General features: G+C 24.8%; 1 protein-coding gene across 3 annotated transcripts in view; it reads right to left on the bottom strand.

Annotated features, from left to right (window-relative positions):
* LOC127288015 (uncharacterized) overlaps positions 1-25,687 on the bottom strand; it is a 95,550-nt gene that overhangs the window by 48,579 nt on the left and 21,284 nt on the right. For all 3 annotated transcript variants that reach the window (XM_051315200.1, XM_051315201.1, XM_051315198.1), the window contains exons 2-3: positions 9,946-10,324; positions 4,305-4,448 (exon numbers count right to left, since the gene is read on the bottom strand). In XM_051315200.1, the coding sequence (XP_051171157.1) occupies positions 4,305-4,448; positions 9,946-10,324 (523 nt within the window). The remainder of the gene's footprint in view (positions 1-4,304; positions 4,449-9,945; positions 10,325-25,687) is intronic.

The raw sequence follows: 25,687 nt of genomic DNA, 5'->3' as shown, positions 1-25,687 counted from the left end.
TATAAAAGTTACTTTTTCTGACAAATAAAATTGTCCGACTTTTTCAAAAAAAAAAAAAAAAGAATCGAGAAATTTATTAATAATTTCTTTTTTTTATTAAAACACAATTTTTAATTTATAGGAACGCTAATTGGATTTTTCTTTATTAAGTAGTATAAGTCAATATTAGAACATTTGTTAATTTCGTTTATTAAGCAGTAGAACTCGATTTTAGTCAGACAAATTGTCAATTTTAGTGAGACGTTAATTTTACATCTACATAATAAGTAGTAGGAGTCTATTTTTAGTCATACGTCAATTGCGGTCCCCTTTTAAGTAGTAAAACTCGAATTTAGTCAGATAAGAAATTTATATCTGTTTATTAAGTAGTCGAGGTCAATTTTGGTCAGACGAGAATTTTACATTGAATTTTTAAGTAGTATAAGTCAATATTCAGTCAGGTGTTAATTTTACATTTATTTTGTAAGTAGTAGTAGTCGTTTTTAGTCAGACGTTCATTTTACATTTATTTATTAAGTAGTATAGATCAATTTTCTGTCTGACGTCTCTTATCCTTTCTACACTAATCAAGTAGTAAAATACGATTTTAGTCATACATCAATTTTTTATCTAGTCATTAAGTAGTATAAGTCAATGTTCCGTCAGACGTAAATTTATCATCGATATATATTGAAATAATTTTTCCAAAAATAAGTAATATTTTTCAAAAAAAAATAAATTACTTTTGAAAAAAATAAAAATTAATTTTTGAAAAATGTTAATTACTTTTGAAAAAAAATAAATTATTTTTTTTCTACACGAAATATTGAAAAATAAAAAACAAAAAATGTAAAAGTTTATTTTACGTATGTACTTTTTTTTATTTTTGTTTAGAAAAAAGAAATTATTCCCCCAAAGAAATTATCATCTTTAAATTAAATGGAAATGTAAAATATTATTATATTGATCCAGAGACGGTAATTAAGATATCTTCTCCAAAGTTGGGGACATCCTTGAGTTTATCTATCAAGAATTTTGTAATGTACATATATATATATTGTATTCACAAGAGTTATCTTCTGTTTAAACAAGATCCGTGAAATAAGAAAAGTTCTAAGAAAGTTTCCAATAATGAAAAAACACGATAATAATTAAAATAATAGCAATAAAAAAAAAAGCTCGCTTCATTTTGTGGAAGAATAATTTTTCTATAATCATGTCTGGCTAAAGGCAAAACTGTTGGAAAAATTAAAGACTAGGGGAAAGAATGAGAGAGAAAGTAAGTGAACGAGTAAAAGAGAGAAACAGAGAGAGAGAGAGAGAGAGAGAGAGAGAGAGAGAGAGAGAGAGAGAGAGAGAGTAGAGGGGGAGAGATATGAGACAAGAATGGAGAAGGGGAGTGAGTAGGGAAAATTACCCGCAATTAAGGTATGCTAGCCGGCAGCTTAAAAGGGCTGAGGGATGGTACTTTGTTTAGTTACTTGGAATGTAGTTGACGACACAGCTTCCTAGTTAATGAGCCATGCAAATAAAGGTGCATGTGAAAATCTTCTTTTTACATAAATTTTTCTTCAATGCACTCGACTTTCTTTTTTTTCAACATTTTAATTATAAATGTTAATCAATTCAGGGAATTACTCATTCTCTCGACAGTGAAAAAAAAATAATTCAATATTTTATTCTTTTGTAAATTTTGTAATTTCTTTCCTATTTTATAAAGATTGAATTTTTGTTAACCCCTTCGTGCCCAGGCAAAACTGAGCATATAAAAAAACGAAACTAAAGTGGTTCCTATAGTTTTTGGGGTCGCTGATTACGAATCTGGTGATAGTTTATGAAAATTCAAAATGGCGGATTCAATATGGCGGACGAAATATCAAAATTGTTCGGATTCGCTTAAAAATGGCCACTCGGGGGTTTTCGGGGTCGCTGATTACGAATCCGATATTAGTTTTTCAAAACTCAAAATGGCGGATCCAATATGGCGGACGAAAAAATTAAAATTGTTCGGATTTGCTTGAAAATTGTCACTCGGGGGTTTTCGGGGTCGCTGATTACGAATCCGATACTAGTTTTTCAAAATTCAAAATGGCGGATCCAATATGGCGGACGAAAAATTAAAATTGTTCGGATTCGCTTGAAAATGGTCACTGGGGGGTTTTCGGGGTCGCTGATTACGAATTTGGTATTAGTTTCTCAAAATTCAAAATGGCGGATCCATTATGGCGGATGAAAAATCAAAATTGTTTGGATTCGCATGAAAATGGTTACTCGGGGGTTTTCGGGGTCGCTGATTACGAATCCGATATTAGTTTTTCAAAATGACGGATGCAATGTGATTGACGTATTTTTAAAAGTTATTAACAAAAAAAATCCAACGCACTTCTTGCGGAACCTCAAGGGTGGTGTGGAAGGCCGTTACAGGCATAAAAAAATAAACTTCTATTGCTGTTATACTTTTACCTTATTTTAATTTGTTTAATTTAAATTAGTTTCAATCGATTGTTAACGATTATTAAAAATTGATCTGCAACATTGGATTTAAGACTCAATTTTTGAAAACTAATACCAAATTCGTAATCAGCGACCCCGAAAACCCCCCAGTGACCATTTTCAAGCGAATCCGAACAATTTTGATTTTTCGTCCGCCATATTGGATCCGCCATTTTGAATTTTGAGAAACTAGTATCGGATTCGTAATCAGCGACCCCGAAAATCCCCGAGTGACAATTTTCAAGCAAATCCGAACAATTTTAATTTTTTCGTCCGCCATATTGGATCCGCCATTTTGAATTTTCAAAAACTAACACCGGATTCGTATTCAGCGACCCCAAAAACCCCCGAGTAACCAGTTTTAAGCGAATCTAAAATGTTTTAAAAATTCGTCATTTTTCATAATTATTTATATTTTTTTCTGAACAATATAAATTTTTAAACAAAATGTGAGTTCCATTTTTTGAAAGCTCTATCCTTCCTGAAAAAATGCACCAAGTTTGAATAAAAAATATTTAATCTGTTTAGAGTTCTGGAGGTTTTTGTAGGTGGGACATATATGTCCCATGGGCACGAAAGGGTTAATTTTGTCACTATTTTCAATAACTAATTAATTTTTCTATTTGCAGTTAAAAATTTAATTTTTCTTTTTACAATAATAAAGAAATTTTTTTATTTTCAATAATAAATTAAATTTGCAATTTACAATTTTTATCATAAATTTGTAAAATATTTGCAAATCTTATTAAGTAGTAAAAGACAGTTTTAGTCAGACGAAACTTGATTCTACTAGTTATTAAGTAGAAGTGATCAATTTTAGTCAGACTCGTGTACATACTACTTAAGGAGTAAAGAATAAATTTAGTCAGACAAAAAACTATTATATTAAGTAGTGGAAATTTATTTTAGTCAGACATGGTACGTAACAAATACTACTAATTTCCATTTTATAATTTTTATAATTATAACTTTTTTTTTAGATTATTTTATATTCTAATAAAATATTTAATTAAAAAGTTTATTATATTTATTAATTTTTTTTATTTTTGTTAAATAAAATAATTGTGTAATTTTAAAATTAATTTTGTTTATTTATTATATTAGTAAAAAATAAATTTTTTTTTATTTTCTTAAAAATATTTCAAGGTGAAAATAAAATTCTAAAAGAACAATAAAGTAGAGGTAGATTCATTAGGAAACCGACAAAACAAAATTAGGTAAGACATCACACTGCTACTCGTTCTTTGGATAAATGTCTGTTTCTTGTTCATGCTCCTTTCTTATAGTGCAAGTAACTTGAGTTTAAATTGCTTTGAATTCTAATACAATTTAAAAATTCTCTCTTTCTAGTAACCAAGAAAAAGCTATTAGTAATTCACGAAACATTGTTTTTTAACTGTAGATAATGGGATATATATATATATATATATATATATATATATATATATATATATATATATATATATATATGTATATTATAATTTCAATCCAGAAATATTTTCTCTTATAATAATTTCAATGAAATATTTTTTCTTTTGATAAATTCAATATTTTTTTTCCCCCGCCTTTGATGAGTATAGTTATGCCTTGAGATATTTATCACATTTTTTTTTGCTGTTATAAATTGAAATATAAATTCTTGGAAAATTGATATATTCGCAAACAATTTTCCAAAGGAGAATGGAACTTATATTAGAGAGATATATATATATGATTTCGATAAAATGGAAGAGTGAACAGAAATAATGAATTTCAAAAGAGAAATTTTAAATGATAATTTTCACTTTGAAATATGGAGGTGAATTTATTATTATTGTGAAATAAAAACTTACCGTCAATGTCTATTTCTTGTAACATTGTTCTAAGTTCTTCGGCTCTTGCGAACTGGCCTAAGGAACGCATAACTCTGCCAAGTTCCTCTTTCGTGATGCTGCCATCTCCATCTTTATCAAAGAGCCTGAAGGCTTCTCTAAATTCTGAAACAAAAACGTTAGTTTTCAGTTTAGAATATATATATATATATATATATATATATATATATATAAGAAAAGAATTGTAAAAGTTAAAAAGTCGACAAACATCATTCCCAAAGGTCAGATCTTTAAGTTTCTAAAATTGTATAATAAAAAAAAGTGGGACAACAAAATTACATATATTTATAAGTAGTTAAAGTAAATTTTGGTCAGACGTGAATTTATTATATCGAATTTTTAAGTAGTAGAAGTCTGTATTCAGTCAGACGTAAATTTTACATTTATTGTGAAAGCAGTAGAAGTCGATTTTGGCCAGACATCAAATTTACTTTTTGTCAGTAAGTAGTAGAAGTCGATTTTGGCCAGACATCAAGTTTACTTTTTGTTAGTAAGTAGTGGAGGTCAATGCTTGGTCAGACGTCAAGTTTAATTTTTATTAGTAAGTAGTAGAGGTCAATTTTTCGTCAGCCGTCAATTGAAGTTATTTTTTAAGTAGTAACACTCGAGTTTAGTCAGACATTAAATTCATATCTGTTTATTAAGTAGTCGAGATCAATTTTGGCCAGACATGAATTTTACATTGAATTATTGAGTAGTGGAAGTCAATATTCAGTGAGGAGTAAATTTTACCTTTTTTAAGTAGTATAGAAGTCGATTTTAGTCAAACGTTAATTTTAAATTTACTTACTAAGTAGTATAGATCAATTTTCTGTCCGGTGTCTTTTGTCCTTCAACACTAATAAAGTAGTAAAATATGATTTTAGTCAGACGTCAATTTATTTTCTACTCATTAACTAGTGGTTTTGGTAAATTTTAGTCAGACATACTTTTTTACGTGTATTTATTAAATAGTAGAAGTCAATTTTTTGTCAGACGTTAATTGTTCTTCTACTTATCAAGTAGTAGATGGTTTTTTTTACTATCCAATTAGTAAAATTAAACAACTTTAAATACAAAAAGTAAATTAGTTATAAAATTTAGAAATTAAATAATTCTTGATTGTAGCAGAAGGTGAAAATTTTTTAAATATAACATTTTAAAGAGCTCAATTTAATGTTTATTCTCCTATAACGTAAGGCAGATACATTAGAATAAATTGTTGACTATTTGATTATTATTTGGATATCTGATGTCGTAAAGCTATCACCATGTTCTGAGGCTATTACTTGATACAAACGTACGATTGATTTCACATCACTGATGCTTGACACAACCATTTGATAGCCTCGTTTCATGGTCCATTGAACTTGTACCTCTGTTTCTCTCTCTCTCTCTCTCTCTCTCTCTCTCTTCCTCTGTCTTTCTATCTCTTCACAATTTTCATTGTAAGAGAGACATAAAGAATTATAAATTATAATTAATTATACACAAATTATATATTATTGAAAAATTGATTGACTTCATTAATAAAAAAAGAGATTGCATAAAATATTTTCACCAACTTCCTTTTAAAACAATGCAAGCACGCAACTTTACTAAATAATGCATGAATTTATAAGAATGGAATGTTTACACAAAAAATGAAAGTGAAATTCTATATTTCACATTTCCGAGGTTTTTGTGAAGCTCAAAAATCTACTTCAGTAACTTTTTACAATATTACACGGGCAGAGGTCGAATGAAAAAAGTTTTTATAAACCCCCATCTTGGAAAATATTAACAAAAGCAATTTTTTTTGTTTGCGCTCACGAGAGGAAAAAATGTTGGTTTTCTGCATCGCTTGATAGATTTTCATTTTTCACATTATAATGAGCCCATAGAAAAATCTTACACTGATAATAAACGACACAGTTTATGTGTGTGTGAGGAAATAAAAAAGATGAATGGGTAAATTGAATTATTATAATTTTCTTAATTAACAGTTATGTAATCGTTTTGTTCATTTTTTTCTTTATTATTTTTATTATTTTATTCATTTTTTTTTTTATTTCATTATTTTTTCTATTTCTTTTTCTTTTCTTGATCTTTTTTTTCTTCATTTTTCTCTCATTCTAAAAAATGTTTCTATTTATTTATATATTCTAGTCAGAAATTCTTTTTTTTATTACTATTATGAATTAAGTAGTAGATATTATTTTTAGTTTGACATTATACTTAAACACACATTGTATTAAGTAGTACAAGTGAATTTTAGTCAGACGTAAATTATACTTGTACTTATTGAATAGTAGATGTTAGCTATAATCAGACGTTAATTTTACATTAAAGTAGTAGAAATCGATTTTAGTCAGACGTCAATTTTTGACATCTATGTCCTGAGTAGTAAAACGCAATTTAAGTCAGATAAAAGTAATTTTTTTTTTTGAAATTTATACTGTTAATTAAGTAGAAAATTCAATTTTAATCAGACGGGGCAATTTTTGTGAAAATTTTTTGATTATTTTTAAATTTATCGTACGAGTATCATTAGATTATTATATATATATATATATATATTGTAAGCTTCTGAGAGCTTATTGTTCCGCGGGGTTATAAACTATCGTCTTTCCATATACGATATTATCCATTTCCATATACAATATTATCCAGAATTGAAACAAGGTGTAATCTCTCTCTCTCTCTGTCTTCCCTATCAGAGTGCCAAATAGTCTTGTCATGTATTTGCATACAATATCACACTTGCTGGTAAGTAAATTTACCAGACACTGCATACTGGCTTTCACTAGAATAATTTATTGCTTTAGTTCGGTTTGGATACGTCTGTTTAGTTTACAAAACGATTCGCTGCACATTATACACCAGCTCCCAAAAGACTATATCTCTCTCTATCTCTCTCCCTCTCTTACTCTCTGAATATTCTTTATTTATCTCAGAGAAAAAAAATTGAGACAAATTATTTTCAATAATAATTATAATATAATTATTATATTAATTTTTTATTTATTTATTTGGAAATAACAAAGCCCAACAGTAATAATAATAATAATAATAATAATAATAATAATAATAATAATAAATATAATATCCCCATCAAAAATATCCCCGTGGAAATTCTCGAGGATTTCCTCGTGTCAAATTTAGACGGAATTCCTTGAGGATTTCCACGAGGATTTTGTACTCTAATTTTTTTTGTTTGTATTTTAAAAATCCGCAAGGAATCCACGAGGATTTTGTACTTTAATTTTTCGTTTCTTTTTTAATAATTCCCACGCAATCCACGAGGATTTTGTACTCTAATTTTTTGTCTGTATTTCAAAAATCCGCAAGGAATCCACGAGGATTTTGTACTTTATTTTTTTCGTCTGTTATTAAAAATCTTCACAGATTTCACGTCGATTTTGTACTATAATTTTTTTGTCTGTATTTCAAAAATCCGCAAGGAATCCACGAGGATTTGTACAAAGAGAAAAAATTGAATTTCAAAGTTCGAAAACCTCGAGGAAATTTGTAATTAAATGCCGACAAAAAATATTTACTGAAAAGTCCTCGTGGATCTTTTCAACGATCAATAAATAAAAATATTTAACTTTAAGTTAAAATCATTATGGATTTTTTGACGACAGTGAAACACAGATAAGACATTTTTAAGATAAAAATCCTCGTGAATTTATAGGTGCAGGGAAATTAATTCAAAGTTCAAAATCCTCAAGGAATTCATTGCGGATTTTTGAAATACAGACAAAAAAATTAGAGTACAAAATCCTTGTGGAGTCTGTTAGGATTTTTGAAATACAGACAAAAAAATTAGAATACAAAATCCTCGTGAAATGTGTGAAGATTTTTAATAAAAGATGAAAAAAATAAAGTACAAAATCCTCGTGGATTCCGTGGGAATTATTAAAAAAGAAACGAAAAAATTAAACTACAAAATCCTCGTAAATTCCGTGAGAATTATTAAAAAAGAAACGAAAAAATAAAAGCATAAAATCCTCGTGGATTCCTTACGGATTTTTGAAATACGAACAAAAAAATTAGAGTACAAAATCCGCGTGGAAATCCTCGAGGAATTCCGTCCAAATTTGACACGAGGAAATCCTCGAGGATTTCCACGGGGATATTTTTGACGGGGATTAATTAATTATAATATTATTATAATTAATATAATCAATAAAATATAAATATTTGACAAGTAATCTAAATATGAAATTTCTTTGCAAAGTTGAATGAGAAAATCGACATGAAGAAAATAAATAACTTTTGGATAAACTTTTCTAAGAATATCAAATTAGGCCAGTGAGTTTCAAATCCGTTGAGGATGAATAGAATTATAAATCAAATGTTTTCTCGCGTGTTGAATCAAATTTTTTTTTTTTTTCACAAAATAATTCACCTACTTTAGAGAGGGTAAAAGAAAATTTTTTCTACTATATACGAAAATGCATTAAAAATTTTTTCGATTAAAGGGAATTAAAATGTAAATTAAAGGAGGTAAAAAAAAAGAAGAATCCACCTATGATTTGCATTTAATTACAAAGTATATGTAATGAAAGAAAAAAAATTTCGCCAGCTTTTAAAAGTAAGAGAGAGAGAGAGAGAGAGAGAGAGAGAGAGAGAGAGAGAGAGAGAGAGAGAGAGAAAGAAAACACTTTACACACGAAGTAGTAAACGAGATGTAAAATGAAAAAAAACGCTCTTAATCATTCTTAGTTAAAAGAATTTTTTTTTTCATTTATTTTCAATTTAGAAAACATGGCTTTTTATTCATTTCAGAAATATTTTCTCACTCTTTTTGAGTATAAAAATTATTTCTATAGGATTTTAATGGTTTTTGATTTTTGTTTTATTTTTCTATATTATATATATTTTCCTGTATCATTTTCTCTTTTAGTTTTCAAATTGAGTAATTTTAGTGGAAAATTTGTAGACTGTAATAATGTATAACGGCAAATAAGTTTAAAATTGATTTTCTCACCATACATATATATATATATTGGTTTAGAGCAACTATTATCGCTTTAAACATAACTTTTCTTTATCTTCCGACAGTTACAGTTCGTTGTATATATAAAAAAATACTCTTTGTTTATTCATTTACGAATACTTACTATATCGATTTCTTTTTTATTATCTTTTATCTCCTACGAACTGCAGTGCGAAATAAAATTATTTTTCATTACACACAATGGGGAAATGATCAATAATCAATATGAATAGTTATAATAACTGTTAATATTTCGTATTTCAATTATTTTAGTTTTCTGTTTGGAAATACAAAAAAAAATTGCAAAATATCACAGTAAAAGAATAAAATAAAAAAAATGTGTAATATTTTATATTTATAATAATAAAAAAAAATTGCCTAAGAAAATTAATGTATCAAATATTAATAAAAAAATATTCTAAATTCATAGAATATAAATTTTAAAAAAAATTTACATTTCTCATTTAAAAAAAAAAAAAAAATGATTTTCTTTTACAGAGGTAAAATAATGAGTGTACTTTTTTTTTTTTTTTTTTTTGCAGAAAAAGTGATAATAATTTTTTCTATGCTCGGTAGGAAAATTCGGAAAATTTTCCATTGTTAAATTCCTTATTTTGATGTTAAGGAGAAATAACTTACCCTTCATTTGAGACTTTGAAATTGCTGGCATTTTCTTTGTGACAACACGTTCAGGCGATGCAGGTAAGTTAAAAATTACGTTAGCGGAAATTCTATTTGTTAATGTTGAGGATGATTCAATGGCCGTTACTGAACTCGATGATGTTAAATCAACAAAATTTGACGATTCACGTTGTAAAATTGTTTTTACACGATGCTCATCGGAATTTTGCAATCTAACTGCCAATGGATCAATGAATATTGTTTTAAGTGAACCCATTGCATCGATGGGTCCACGTTCTGTGGGCGATATATGTGGCGTCAACGTTTTTGTTGACGAACAACCACCCGCTTCCTCCTCGTCTTCGTCGTTATTTCCAGCACCACTCGTTTGACGTGTCTATAAAGAAAAATTGAAATTTTCAAAAAATTTTATTACTATTATTATTATTATTATTATTGATAAATTCAAATATTTATTTTATTTTTATTTATTTATTTATTCATTCATTTATACAGTTATTAAATTTATAAATTATTTATGAACTTTATTAAGTAGTCGAGGTCATTTACAGTAAATACGTGAATTTCACTTTTTCCTATTAAGTAGTAAAAATTAATTTTCCGTCAGCCGCCAGTTGCTTTATTATTTATTTAGTAATTTAATTTCTATTAAGTAGTACAAATCAGTTTTGGTCAGTTAAAAATTTTATCCGTACTTATTAAGTAGTAGAACTCGATTTTAGTCGGACAACAATTTTATATTTATTTATTAAGTAGTCATGGTCAATTTTGGTCAGACCTGATTTTTTACATAGAAATTTTTAAGTAGTAGATGTAAATTTTTGGTCAGACGTCATTTAGACTTCTACTTATCAAGTAGTAGAACTGGACTTTAGTCAGACAATAATTTTACATTTAATTATTAAAGTAGTAAAACTAGGTTACGGTCAGACGTCAAGTTTACTTTTTGTTATTAAATAGTAGAGGTCAATATTGGATCAGACGTCAAGTTTACTATTGGTTATTAAGTAGTAGAGGTCAATTTTTCGTCAGACGTCAAGTTTACTTTTTGTTAGTAAATAGTAGAGGTCAATTTTCTGTCAGCCGTCAAATGCAGTTCTTTTTCAGTAGTAAAACTCGAGTTTAGTCAGGCAAGAAATTCACATCTGTTTATTAAGTAGTCGAGGTCAATTACAGTAATACGTGAATTTCACTTTTTCCTATTAAGTAGTAAAAATTAATTTTCGGTCAGCCGTCAGTTGCTTTATTATAGTTATTAAGTAATCGAATTACTATTAAGTAGTACAAATCAATTTTGGTCAGTTAAAAATTTTATCCGTACTTATTAAGTAGAAGAACTAGATTTTAGTCAAACAATAATTTTACACTAAATTATTAAAGTGGTAAAAGTAGGTTACTGTCAGATGTCAAGTTTACTTTTTGTTATTAAGTAGTACAGGTCAATTTTTGGTCAGACGTCAAGTTTACTTTTTGTTGGTAAGTAGTGGAGGTCAATTTTCTGTCAGCCGTCAAATGCAGTTCTTTTTTCAGTAGTAAAACTCGAGTTTAGTCAGACAAAAAATTCACAAATGTTTATTAAGTAGTTGAGGTGAATTTTGATCAGACGTGAATTTTACGTTCAATTTGTAAGTAGTAGAAGTCAATATTTAGTTAGGCGTGAATTTACATTTATTTTTGTAAGTAATAGAAGTCGATTTTAGGCAGACGTTAATTTTACACTTATTTATTAAGTAGTAAAACACTGTTTAGAAAATAAATAAAAAATAAAAAAATAATTGCTTTGCTTTTTTACGAATAAATATTTTAACAATAAATGGAATCGAGAGAAAGTTTTTATTTTGTATATTTTTATCAAGTGAATATACATATATATTAATTTACGTAAGAAAAAGTTTCGTAAGTTTAGACAAGTCATGAAATGGAGCTGAGAGTTTCCGATTGAAAGTAAGATAAATAGTTGAGAAGACAGATGCATTTCTTGGGAAATCGCAAAGTTCTTATATAGACAAAATAAAAACAATTAAAATCAATCGACCAAAAGATTTTCTTATATATATATATATATATATATATATATGGGGAAATAAAACCATTTTTCAAATACAACATTCACTGAAATAATTAATTCTTTTTTGTGTTTTATTTCTTAAAATCAATTCTGAAAAATAATTTAAAAATTTCGTTCCACTTTCCAAATTTTCTATATGTTATGGATTAAAAGAATTCCATTATTCATTCTATTTCTTATTCGTTCTCAATTTAAATTGGCAATTTATCTATTTTGATTAAAATCGAGTTAACACATACAGACTTTTGCAAATTGTGTTCCCGATTTCAATGTATAGAAAATGGTATGGCATTGATTAAAGCATTAATTCTATTAGTTTGATTTGTCGGAAAATAGAGGTTGATTGGTGAAAAAGAAATAGGACACGTTTCCCTTAGTAGTCGCAGAAAGTCAGAATGAAAATTTTAAAAGTCCTTTGGAACTTTCGTCATTAGCAGTAACCAAGGGTTACAAACACAGAATTCGCTAACAGAAAGAAAGCGTGAGAGAAAGAGAAACTTCCGCCTCACAGATAGTTATCAAAAGTCTTGCAAGTGATGTTTTGGCCTCCATGGAAGATAAATTAAAAAAGTATTTTGACATGAACAAATGAATAAATAACGAGAATTTTTATTTATAATTAAAACAAAAGAAAAAAAATCGGTTATTAAAGTTTTAAGTAAGCCTGAATTTTAAATCGATTGAAACTTTAGTTAATTTTTTTCAAATAAGTATTCGAGAGCAAAAAAAAAGTGCAACGTTCTGTAAATATTCATTTTGGAAAACTCGTGCTTTGCAGAGGTTTCAGTTTACTTTGATTAGAGTAAGGATGCGAAAATTTCCTTCCCAAACTATTTTCCACTTGATGAAAATTTTACATCAAGTGAAATTTAATTAATTTTCAACTTCTGGTGAAGAAAGAAGAAAAAGAAAAACAATTGAAATTTTCATTATCAATACATTTTTCATTTATAAATGAATTGTAAATAATTTATAAATTAAAATATTAATAATAAAAATAAACACATACACTAAAAAAAAGAATTATTTGATTTTTGTTAATATTATTATTAATAATTAATAATAATAATAATAATAATTTCGAATATTAATATGTTTGTTTTTCTCAAAAAAATCGAGTTTATTTTAAATTAAAAGTAAAAGAATAAGAATGACATGAAACAAAAGATGATAATTGTCAATATAAAAAGAATATTAAAAAGTATTATTGGCCGGTAATAATTTTCCCCTTTTTAATTTACTAGCTAGTTGTAAAGAGTCGAAGAGCGAACAGCTACAGGTGGCCGATCATATAGAAAGGTTTTCTGGAGAGTCACTGGGGTAAATGAAAGGAGGATCAAAGAGCTTTCAAAGTAAATCCAGTGATTGACACAATTTTCTATAAATTTATAAAAAAAAAACAGAAAAAACTCATAAAACAAGAATTAAAAATTAATATTTTTTCCCAAAACTCAATAATTACAAAATAAATTTTTTTTATTAAAAATATTAATTTTTATAAAATAATTTTCAAAAAAAAAAAGTTTAATATTTTATAAATTTTAATATATATTATTTAAAATTTTCAATTTTGGAAAAAAACATTTCATGGGAAAATTCGATGCTTTTACTTTCGTCATTATATAGTCCATTTAGTGAAGTAGCTTTGGAACTGTTCCAAACTTTGAGGTTTGGATCTATAACGACCTCGTGGGGAATTTCTGTTATTTAGAGGAACCTTTTCTGAAAGAAAAAAAAACTATAGAAACAACCTTGACTGATATGTGCGGAAAAATAAATATATTTTTTTCTCAAAAGTAATTTATTCAAGAGCTTTGCATATAAATTTAATTTACTCGACGAGGTAATGACTTTTTTTGTGTTAATTAAGTAAAAACTTAAAATCAGTTTTTGTGAATAAAAGACGAAAGAATTTTAAAGGAATAAAAAAAAATTCTACTTTGTCTGACTAAAATCAACATTTACTACATCAAAAAAGTAATTTAATTATTTATTTCAGTGAAAATTATTTTTAAAAATAATTATCGATTAATTAATAATGTTTTTTGTTTTGTTAAAAAATTCCTTGAAAATTGAACATTTTCTAAGTCTGACTAAAATCAATTTACACTACTTACAAAGAACCGAAAACGTTTATATTGACTTAAAATTTACGTCTGATAGAAAATGGCATTCACTACTTATAAAATTCTACTAAAAGCTCTAAACTCCCCGCTCTAAAATACCTTTTTACTACTTACAGTTAAGTGGGGAAAAAAATTACTTTATCGGAAATTCAAACAAAATACTTTTATCTTAAGTAGTAAAAAAAACAATTGGAATCAGACTTGATAAAATTTTATTCACATTTTCATATAATTATTTAAATCTTTTTATTTAAAAAAAATAAATATATTTACCTACTATACAAATTTCTATTATTCGGAAATAATTTATAATTACATATATTATTATATTATTATTATATTGTTATATAATAATTAGTATAATTTACTTAGATTTATGTTTACAAATCTCTTTTAATAAAAAAAAAGTCGTTAAAGCCACTCTTTTGTTTCACAATTTTTTTTTACGCTTCAATTTTCAACGAAACTTATTTAATATTTGAATAGAAGTTAATTGAATTTGAAATTCACACACTTTTGTGTTACGAGATTTTTTTTTTGTTTTTTTTGTATTTGAAAGTCTTCAAGAAATGGGAAAAAGTTTTTCTAAAAAAACATAAATGCATGTAGATTGTGTTCATTGTTTCGTTTATTGAATTGCTCGAGACAAGCACACAGTAAAATGGATAGATATCGTTTTCGGGAGTTTTTGCTCTCGCATCCAATTAACACGCTCACATTCACTTATATATTTCTTTTCCAAGTTACAATTCTCCTCTAATCTAGACGAAAAAAATTTGCTACTTCCTTCGTATAATACAAAAAAATAAAATAAAATGTAAATAAAAAATTAAATTCTTGAAATTTTTTTTATTATTAATTATTAATAAAAGATTTTAAATAAATCATATGGCTTTATAAATTATTTTATTTATTATTTTTAATATTAGTATTATTTTTTTTATGTAAATTCAATTTTTTTATAATACAAAAAATTAATTTATCTTCTACCAATTTGTCACTAATTTAAATTAAAACTAGCAAAAATTTTCGCTAACCTTTCGCTTTATATATCTTGTAAATATTTCAAATTATTCCGCTCGTATATCTCTCTCTCAAGTATACTGTATCTTAATTTAATGATCTCGAGGGGTTCAACCTACATCACGATTTGCTATTTTGTATTTATCAGTACATACATAAAATTGATGTAGGCAAATAAACTTCTCTCGAGCATCGTTTCATTTCTAACGCGAGGGATTCTTGTATTGTATTTAATAGACTTGATAAAATTCCTATCCTCTAGTGCTTTTTTTTTTTTTTTTTGTATAATCAAACAATTTTTCAACAGTCGTTGCATATTCTCTCTCGAAATTTTTCCTTCCATTATAAAGAATCTAAAAATAATTTTCAAATTGTTTTTGTATTGAATTTTAAATTTATTAATAAAAATTAGTATTAAAATAAAATAATATTATTTTTGTATTGAATTTTAAATTATATAATAATAAAATGCTTGGTCTGTCCTTCTGTCCTAACTTGAAGTTGGCCTTTTCTGATTTCACGTGTTTTTTTTGAATAGTAATCTAATGACGTGTCAAATTTTGACAATTCTTTTTCTCATTTTTGCCAAAATTGTATAATTGTGTTTCCAAATATCGGAATAAGTTTCTTTAAAATTCCAAATTCGAAAATTCAATTCACGAAGCTGAAGTACACAACGTTTACCAACGAAATTTTTTTTTAACTTGTATATTGATTCAAAAATTGTATATAAATAGAAAAAATTTATGATGAGAAAAAAGATGCGCCAGGAAATTTCGTACAAGATAGTAATTTGAAAAAAATTTACTTTTAAAAATTAATTTTTAAGGTACCAGGGGCCAAGGAATACCTATTAAATATTAATTCTAAAAACACAGGCCTCGAATTAACTTAAAGACACAAAAAAGTCGTTTTAGTCGATTTATATTCCAAAAAAAAGTGGATTTGTTTTTTATTTTAACAAAAATATTTTACAGATTTTTAAATGAAAAAATTTTTTTTTAAATAATAATCCTTTTCGAAGGGTTAAAGTTGAAATTTTTAGAAATAATTAAATTTCAAAAGATATTGTTAATTTTCAAACAATTATTAAATTTTACAGAACTAAAAATAATTTATCAAACAATTTTTGGAACACATTTTTTAAATTTAATTTAATTTTCAAAGATTTAAAATTGAGATTTTTGAAATTAATTGAAACTTTAAATGATTTGTAATTAAAATTTTAGATGATTTCACTAAAAATTTATTAGAAAATGCGGACAAAATACGCAATAATTTGAAAATCATTTTTAATTGAAAAATGGTTTCAGATAGTTGAATTTTCAAAGAATATTATTAAAATAGTTAAAAATAATTGAATTTTCTTAGAGTTATAATTGAAATTATTAAAATTCAAAAAAAAAAAATTTCGATGGAAAATTTTAGAAATAATTAAATTTTAGATGCTTTAAAATTCAAATTATTAAAAATTCAATTAATTTTGAATTCAAATTTTTGACAATAATTAAATTTTATTTGATTTTAAATTTGGAAAATAATTGAATTTCAGTTCATTTTGAATTGAAAGTTTTGGGAAACAATTGAATTTGAATTGAAATTTTGGATAATAATTTAATTTAAGTTCATTTTTGATTGAAAATTTGGATAATTAATTCTGAATAGAAATTTTAGAAAATAATTGAATTTTATTTAATTTTAAATTGAAAACTTGGTAAATAATTAAATTTTAAATTGAAAATTTTTGAAAATTACTGTATTTTTAATTGATTTTGAATTATAATGTCGTGTAATAATTAAATTTTAGTTTATTTTGAATTGAAATTTTTAAAAAATAATTCAATTTTATTGTGATATATTTTTTTAAATTATAAACAATTGTTAAATTTCATAAAAATTTTAATTGAAAAATAATTTTGATATAATTGAATTTGTGATGTATTTCATTAAAAGTATTAAAAATAATTAATTTAGTGAAGAATCATTTTAGTTCAAAATTTGTTAAATAATTGAATTGAAGAAGATCTGAAGAAGATCTACATTTTATACTAAAAAAATGTATTTTATTTACATTTTTTTTCAAATGTAAAAAAAATGTCGCATTTTATTAAAAGAAGTCGATAAAAGTCGTATTTTTGAAAAAAAAGTCGGAAAAAGTCGTATAATCCGAGGCCTGTAAATATATAATTTTCATTATTATCATTTAATATGTAATAATATTCTAATAAATTAAATTATTATTAATAATATTAATCTTTAATTTCTTTATAACAAATAATTAAATACTCAATTTGGCGCACTTGCGCGCGTTTAATTTTGCTGGTTTATTAATAAAAATATTAAAATAAAAAAAAAATAGAAAAAAATAATTGCAACAGTTTCCAATTCGTGGATAATTTTTTTTTTTTTTTTTAATCTAAAAAGAAGGGAAATGTCGATCACTTTAGAATTTCAAAGGGAAGTTATAAATTGCAACGCATGGAAACGAACATTCTTTTTCTCCCCATGAGGTTTCGAAATCTAATAAGCGATCGTTCACATTCAGGTTATTCCTAAAGTTTTTCCGATTGGCTGCTCTTCACTTGGCGCGCAACCAGGACAATTGGATTTTCGTTAAACTGGCACGGTTCGTCGATCCATATCGACTTTTGTCCGTTGGTTAGTGATTTTAAAACAATTCAAATTACGAATCGACAAAAGAAAAAAAAAAAGCACACACATATGAATTTTTTGATTTCTGCTTCTGTCACAGTACTTAATTTTTTTTCGCTTCCTTAGGTTACAATTTAATTTAAAAAATTTTTTTATCAATTTTTTTTTAATAAATGAATAGTAAAAAACAAGTTAAAAGAAATTTAACTAAAAAAATTTTTTTCCTCGCTAACGCTCTTAAATTATTCGATCGTTGAGAAAAAAAAAAAAAAAAAAAATTCGCAAAGACGCGGTTCGAGAAAGATGACAAATTTTGCGTGGAAAAATATGCATAACCTGGAAAATTCGTTCATGCCCCAAGAGTTATCTGCCGCATTCGTTTTCTTTTTCGATTAAAATGCAAGACAGTTTGATCGAGTGAAGTGTTATCGTTCCCTAACGCAAGTTTTCGTACAGCAGCCTCAGGCTTTTTGTGATCCTTTATTGGCCAATAATCGAGTTTTTTTTTTTTCTTAGATAATAAAACTTCATCATCTTAAAAAGAGATTTAGTGCATTTGTTACATTATTCGAATAAATTTTCTAAATAAAATATTCATTTTTTTTTATCTGAAATAAGTATTTTATTAGAAGAATAAAATAAAAGAAATTTTAAATAAAATAATAATAATAATAATAAAAATTGCAAAATAATAGAATTTCATAAATTTTGATAAATTCCCTTATTCGTAATTTTAAAGTGAAGAGCAATGTTTGATGAATATACATATATACATAAACTTTACTGATATATACTCCAAGTGCTTTTATTAGTTAAGTCCGATTAAGCTGAGTTTACACTTTACATTAGAAACTTTCAAATATAAAAGTTAAATGTTTGCATTCGAAATATCTAATATTCAAAGTGTATAAGAGGAAAATATTTTTCATTCATTAAAGTCAAGACAAAATTAATTTTACTATACTATAATAAAAAAAAATTGTATAATGAACAATTTTGTACTTGGAAACTTTTTTGCAAAATTTAAATTTAACAAGTTTAAAAAAAATTATTTACTTTGTTTTTATATATTATTATTTTATTATAGATTATTATTTTTAAATTAAAATTTTTTTTTTAATGCTAATTAGATAAAATTACTAAAAGAATAATTGGAAAATTTGTTGTTTATAGAGTTTGTTGAAGAGAAAAGAAATAAGTACAACATCCGGAAAGAAAGTCGAGAAATGTTTTTTTGAGGGACGTTTTCTATAAAAACATAAGAATGAAATCTCATGTTTGGTTTCATTGTATAAAGGAGAAATGCCACATGGGACACTCACTTGTACCCTCGAAACTATATATATATGTATATACATACAAGAGTTTATCTTTCTCTTCCCATTTTTGCTACGTTTTTCACGCGTGAGAAAAATGAAATAAATTGTGCCAGGGGGGGTTTCAAGAAAACGAGGTCGATCGAAAGAAAACACTTGTCCTCTTTAGTGTATATATAACCAAACGTCATTCTTTTTCTCCTATACTCATATTTTCAAAAAAAAAAAGAAACTTATCAATCGCGAGTCAATCGACAAACATATTTTTCTATTATATAAAGAAAACGATTTTTTTCAAGGTGTGAGTGTATTTTTATTCCGCAATTTTTTAATTTATTTTTTTTCTACCTTTTGTAAATAATTTTCCAATATTATTCAAATTTCTATATTTAGAAATTGTTTCTTTATTATTCTAAAATCTCAAAATTTTAACAAATACCAAAAATAAATTTTTTTTCCATTTTATAAAAAAAAACGGTTTTTTTCTTCTCAAGAGATATAAAATTATTTTTTTAAAACAATTTAGGATATTTTTCTACATTTTGTTAATAATTTTCTAATATATCTAATTTTGAAATTACTTTTTCTATTCTAAAACCTCAAAATTTTAGTTCAAAGTTCATTAAATCGTTAGCATAACGAGAATATAAATGTGGGTTACTGGAATTTAGTAGAAGGGTAATTTAAGTTAATTTAACGTGTAGTAAAAGTTCATTTAGACCATATAAATTTAATTATTTATTTCATTTAACATGAGACACTTTATTTTTTTGAAACTAAAAAAAAATTTTTATAAATTTTTTTCAAATCAATATTCAACAAATTTTAAGTCCTACACGAGGATTTAATAAACCACCCAACCGGTTTTTTTTTAACAAAAAAAAAAGAGAATAAAATAATTTTTTTTTCACAAAAGACTTGCATTAATTATTTACTAACTGAAAAAAAAATCTCATTGGATAGAAATACTATAGAAAAGAAGTTTATTTCAAGAGCTCTCTTCGACTTAAAATATGAAAACTTTTTTTAAATTCTCATATTCTAGTGAATAAGAAAATATTAAAACAAAAAAAAACATTAATTTTGAACATCTGGAAACAAAAAAAAAAATAATTGAGTGTTTAAAGAACAGGTTTAGAGAACGAAAAGTTGAACAAAAGTCTTTTCGAGAAAAGTGTCATTTTATGCTTTGAAGTCTCGAAAATGAAATTGACTTCCTCTGACTTGGAATTTTTCAATTTTCTATAAAAAAAAAAACATATATACTTTCATTAAACGAATAAAAAAAGGAAAATTAACTCTCATTGAAATTCTCTTTTAGTTTTTTAAATTCAGGACTTTTTCCACTGGACATTTTTTAGTTTACATCCTTACAAAGGACTTTGAGAATTCTCACTAGGCGAATGTGATTCCCTTTACGAGTGACCTGCACTTGGCAAAAGATCAATTTCACCGCATTACATAACGAGCACATCGTTTCCTTTCTCGAATGACGTGAAAAAGGCGCATTCTTCTCACGGAAAAGCAAGAAAAAGAAAATTACGATGATTGAAACAAGTTCACCAAACGTTTCTTTTTCTCCTAAAAAATACTTTCAAAAAAAAGAAAAAAAAGGTTAAAAAAACATAAAAATTTAAATAAGATGTGAAAAGTTATAAACGAGATTGGAAAGAGTCAAGGAAACTGTGTGCCTTGAGGTAAAAAATGTTGAGAATGGTCAGGCAGATGAGAGAGAGAGAGAGAGAAAGAAGGGGACGAAAGTAGATTATAGGAACAGGGATAATAAAAAAAAACCGTCACAAATTTCCATTCCAGATGTAGAGTAGGTTTTTTGGATTTATAACCATTTTTTTTTTTTTTTTGTTTTAAGATTTATACTCGCACCCACTTGCAAAACAGTCGTAAAAACTCTCTGTAATTGAGAAAAAAAAATCTCGTTTTGTCGACTAAATTTCTTATAATAAAAATTAAGATTAAAATATTCTTAGGAAAGCATTAGATAAAAACCAATAATTACTAATTAGTTGACTCCTTTTTCTAAGTAGTAAAAGTCAATTTAGGTCAGAAGAAGGAAAATAAAATTCCTTCTCCCTAAAAAAATAGAAAAATTTAGTCCCGACAAAAATTGAAGCAAATTTCCAAGATAAAAAAAAATTACTAAAAATTATAGAAAAAAAAACCATCCTAACTATAAGAAAACATTTTACTTAAAAAAAAAAAATGATTCCTTTTTTCTTGAAGATAAACTAAATGTCAGTAGAGTAAAAATATTTTCCCTCTGTTATTACATTTTTTTTTTTTTTTTAGGAAAAATATTTTCTGTGAAAATAGAAGCATGCTATAAGGCTGAAATGTAAAGTTATGTTTATTTTCCTATTTCTTTTGCTTTTAAGGTTTTTGGATCGCTTCTCTGGTATATTCTTCTAAATCTGTAAATGTTTCATGGAATACAAAATAAATAAAAGAAATTTTTTTTTTTTTTTTGAAAAATGTATTTTCAAAATATTTTTTAAACAAAATTTTATATTTTGAAATTTATTAATAAAAATAACAAAAAAAAATTATTTTTTAAATTTCAAAATTTTTATTCGACGAAAAAAAAAATAACGTTGAGCTAATACACTGTGGAAAGTTTATCTCTGCACGCGTAAGCGAGAGAAAAAGAGAAAAAGAGAGTGATAAGCGATATTCTATGGGAACTTTTGTGTGAAATATGCGACGCGAAGACGAACGTTGAAAATGACAAAAAATACCTTTTCTCACTGCGGAGGTCATTAATTACGCATTTAAAAGAAGGGGAGGGAAAAAACCCCACCCCCCCAAAAATGTGTGGTACTATTCCTCATTCATAAATCATGATGCAGCTGCACTGTCGACAGGAAAATTCTAGACTTTTCTAACGCGAGAGAAATCAACTTAAGTTTTTTTTCCCACTTCATTTTCTTCAATTTCTCATTCTTATATATAAATGTCAAAAAAAAAACAAATTTCTCAAATTTTAATTACCTAAAAATTATAAAATTTTATATTAATTGAAAAAATATTTTTTAAATTTTCCATCCATATATATATTAATAATTAAATAATATAATAAATTAAATTTTTTTCTATCTTCAAGAAGGAATCAGTGCAAAAATTATTGAAAGAAAAATTTTTTTTAAATCTTATTTATATCTCGGAAGAAATATTACAAGAAAAATTGTAACTGGAAAAAGAAATAAAAAATAAAATAAAATCTGTTCATTTAGAGAAAAAAAATTATTATAGAAAATTCTGATAAAAACAAATTTTTATTATCAACGAGATAAACGGGCTGTAAGTGAAAAAGTATGTTTTTAGTCAAAGTAGAAAAATCTGTATACTTTATGTGACATTATTTTTTTCTCTTGAAAGCATTGAATACTTTGGAAAAAAAAAATTTTTTTCAAAATAAAAAAAAGAGACATTTTTCTTTACAATTATTCGAAATAACTTTTTAAATCATTAAAATTAAAAAAGAAAGTTTTAAACAGCATAAATAAATATTAAAAATAATTAAAATTAATTGAGTTTTAAATTCGCTTTTTTCGTTCTTGTATTAAAAAAAAATATATTAAATTAATTAATTAGTTAGTTAAATAAATAAATAATTATTATTAAAATATTCATAAATTACAAAAAAATGAAAATAAAAGAAAAATTGTGAAGAGAAATTGTAAACATATGAAAACTGGGAAAAAATATAAAACAAAGTATACGAAACGTTAGAGAGTGTCTGACTAAAACCGGTTTTTACCACTAAATCCGAGAAACCTCTCTTGAATAATTTTCCCGCCTAAATAAAATATAAAAAAAAATACTTTCTAAAATCCTTTTTTCTCATGATTAATTTAATAAATTTTTTTTTCATTATAATATAAGTAGAAAAGTTCCGTTTCAGTCAGACATCGATATATCAGAATAAATGCAATCTAAAAATATTGGCGAATCGTTTTGTACTGGAAAATAATTGTATTCTCTTCACGTTTGAGTTATCATGTCGAACAACTGTCGTTCTTTAAAAAAAAAAAAAAAAAAAAAAAATCATTGTTTGCAGAAGAAAAAATGAAAAATTAATTTTAACGTTCTTTTTTATTTTATTTCATAATTTAACGTTTCAATTTTTTTTTTAACTTCCTTTCAACCAAAAAAAAGGAGGATTATTTAATAACTCAAAAATAGCACAAATTTATATTTGAAAAGGATTATTCAATTGTTTGTTAATATTGCTTTTTTTAAAAAAAAATTAAATACACTGCTTTTTGAATATATATATATATATATATATATATAGGCACTAAAAACAGTTATATATTGAAACAAAAGTAAAATATTTATACAAAGGCAAGATATTTAATTTTATTATAATACAAAAATATTAATTTGCGAAATATTTTGAAATTAAATAATATGCAGAATTATAATTACAATTAAAAGACAATTTAACTAAATTTTAATGAAAATACTAATGTAATGAAAATTATATACAAATAAATTATTTTTGAAATTAAATTATAGTATATATGAACATTAAAGAGAAAATTCTACCCTTATGGAGTAATATTAAATTTCTGCATACTTAATTTTCTTTTCTTCATTTTACGCATCAATAATAGAAAAAAAATTTTTATTTGAAAAAAAAAATTAAATCTAGATTAGTATATGAATACGTCTAGCTCATTAAGCTACTTTTGTGAGAGTTTCTCACGTGCTCTGCTTTCAGTTTTAGATAAGATAAAGATATTCCAAAGTGAACACACGTTTTGCTAATGATCTTCAATTTAAAAGAGCGAATTTCATTTTAAAAACTTACGTACGTGTTCGATATTTTAAACATTTTTCAATACAATCTTTTTTTAAAATTAAAATTATTTTTTTTCTTTTCTTAAATGTATATATATATATATATATATATATATATATATATATATATATATATATATATATATATATATATATATATATAATTATTTTATGTTTTAAAAAAATAAGATGTATATTTAAAATTAAAAAATATGAGAGAAAAATAAAAAAAAATTATGTTCATAAAATAATATTTTTATTGACAAGTAAAAACGCTGCTGGAAGATATCTGTATATATATATATATACATGTTTTCATAACATAATACACTGACCTGTATAGTGAGTGAATTTAACAAAATCTCTTCCATTAATTGTGTAAATATTAACCCTCGATCTCAACTTTTCTTTGTATAAATATTTTCAGAATAAATATATATATATATATACATATGCGGTAACTTGAAATAAAAATGGAATTTTTTTTATCACCCTAAACACAAAAATAATATTCCTCCAAATTTAAGAATATATTTTCGTACATATTTGATATGAAAATAAGAAGAAAGACTAAAAACAATTCAAAAAAATAAAAATAAAAAAAAAATTTGAAATATATACGATATTCTCTCAAAACAAGAATATTTCCATATCAATGTATTAATAGGGGATTTTTTTCATTCTTTCTTTAATAAAAACTATCGTAAAGAGAATTTTAATATTTTTTCACTCTAATTAAAAAACTTTTCATAATATTTTTTTTCCCCATTTTTCCTAATTGCTGTAACAAACGGTCATAAGTTACGAAAAAAAGTTGATATTCACTTAAGTGTTCAATAACTTTTTTTTATTGTTTTTATTTTTATAAATGAGCACCTGAAAATAAGAACTCTTATTTCCAGGTGCTCAAATATATATATACATTTGTTTTTTAAATTTATTTATTTGTTTATATTTATATATATATACAATGTGATGCATTTTATTTCAAAATTTACCATTTTTGGGAAAAGAAAAATTCAATTTTCAGAATTTCTCAAAAAAAAAAAAAAAAAACAATTGCATAATTATTATTTATAAAAAAAATATATTTCTAACCGTAACCTGCAGCCGATGTACCATATATATATATATAAATATATATCAGACAAATTTGTCGAAAACACACACACGCGATTTAAAAATTTATTTTTTTACTATAAAAATTTAAGTGATCGTGATTTAAAAAATTTAAAACACTCTCGGAACAAAAAAAAATTACTAAAATTACAAGATATAAAAAAAACTTCAAAATTTTTACGTTCACGAAATTAAATTATTTGAGCACTAAATAAATAAAATACTAAAATAAATGACGATCAAAAAAAAATATATAGGTATTTAGGTTTTTTAAATCAAAAATTTTAATTTTAAGCTAAGTTACTCCCGAACAAGGTCAAATAATAACTGAATGAATTTTATTTTGGATTTTCAATTGTTTATGACCTTTGGTCCTAAAGTATTGTTTGTACTTTGTAAACATACCAACAACTCGGGACGCAGGTATAATAAAGATAATTTCGAATATTATATAATTTTTTAATTTTTATAAATTATATAAACTATAACAATTTAAAAAAATAAAAAAAATAAATTATAAACAATTTTTAATTATTATTAATATATAATTCTTATAAATTATTTAAATTGTCAAAAATTTTAAAGTAAAAAATAAATAAATAAATATTTTTTAT

This window comes from Leptopilina boulardi, unplaced genomic scaffold (genome assembly GCF_019393585.1).
Source record: "Leptopilina boulardi isolate dan_hultmark-lab unplaced genomic scaffold, ZJU_Lbou_2.1 LbouV2_38, whole genome shotgun sequence".
NCBI classification, from domain to species: Eukaryota; Metazoa; Arthropoda; class Insecta; order Hymenoptera; family Figitidae; genus Leptopilina; species Leptopilina boulardi.
This window is presented reverse-complemented; position numbering and strand designations above follow the sequence as displayed.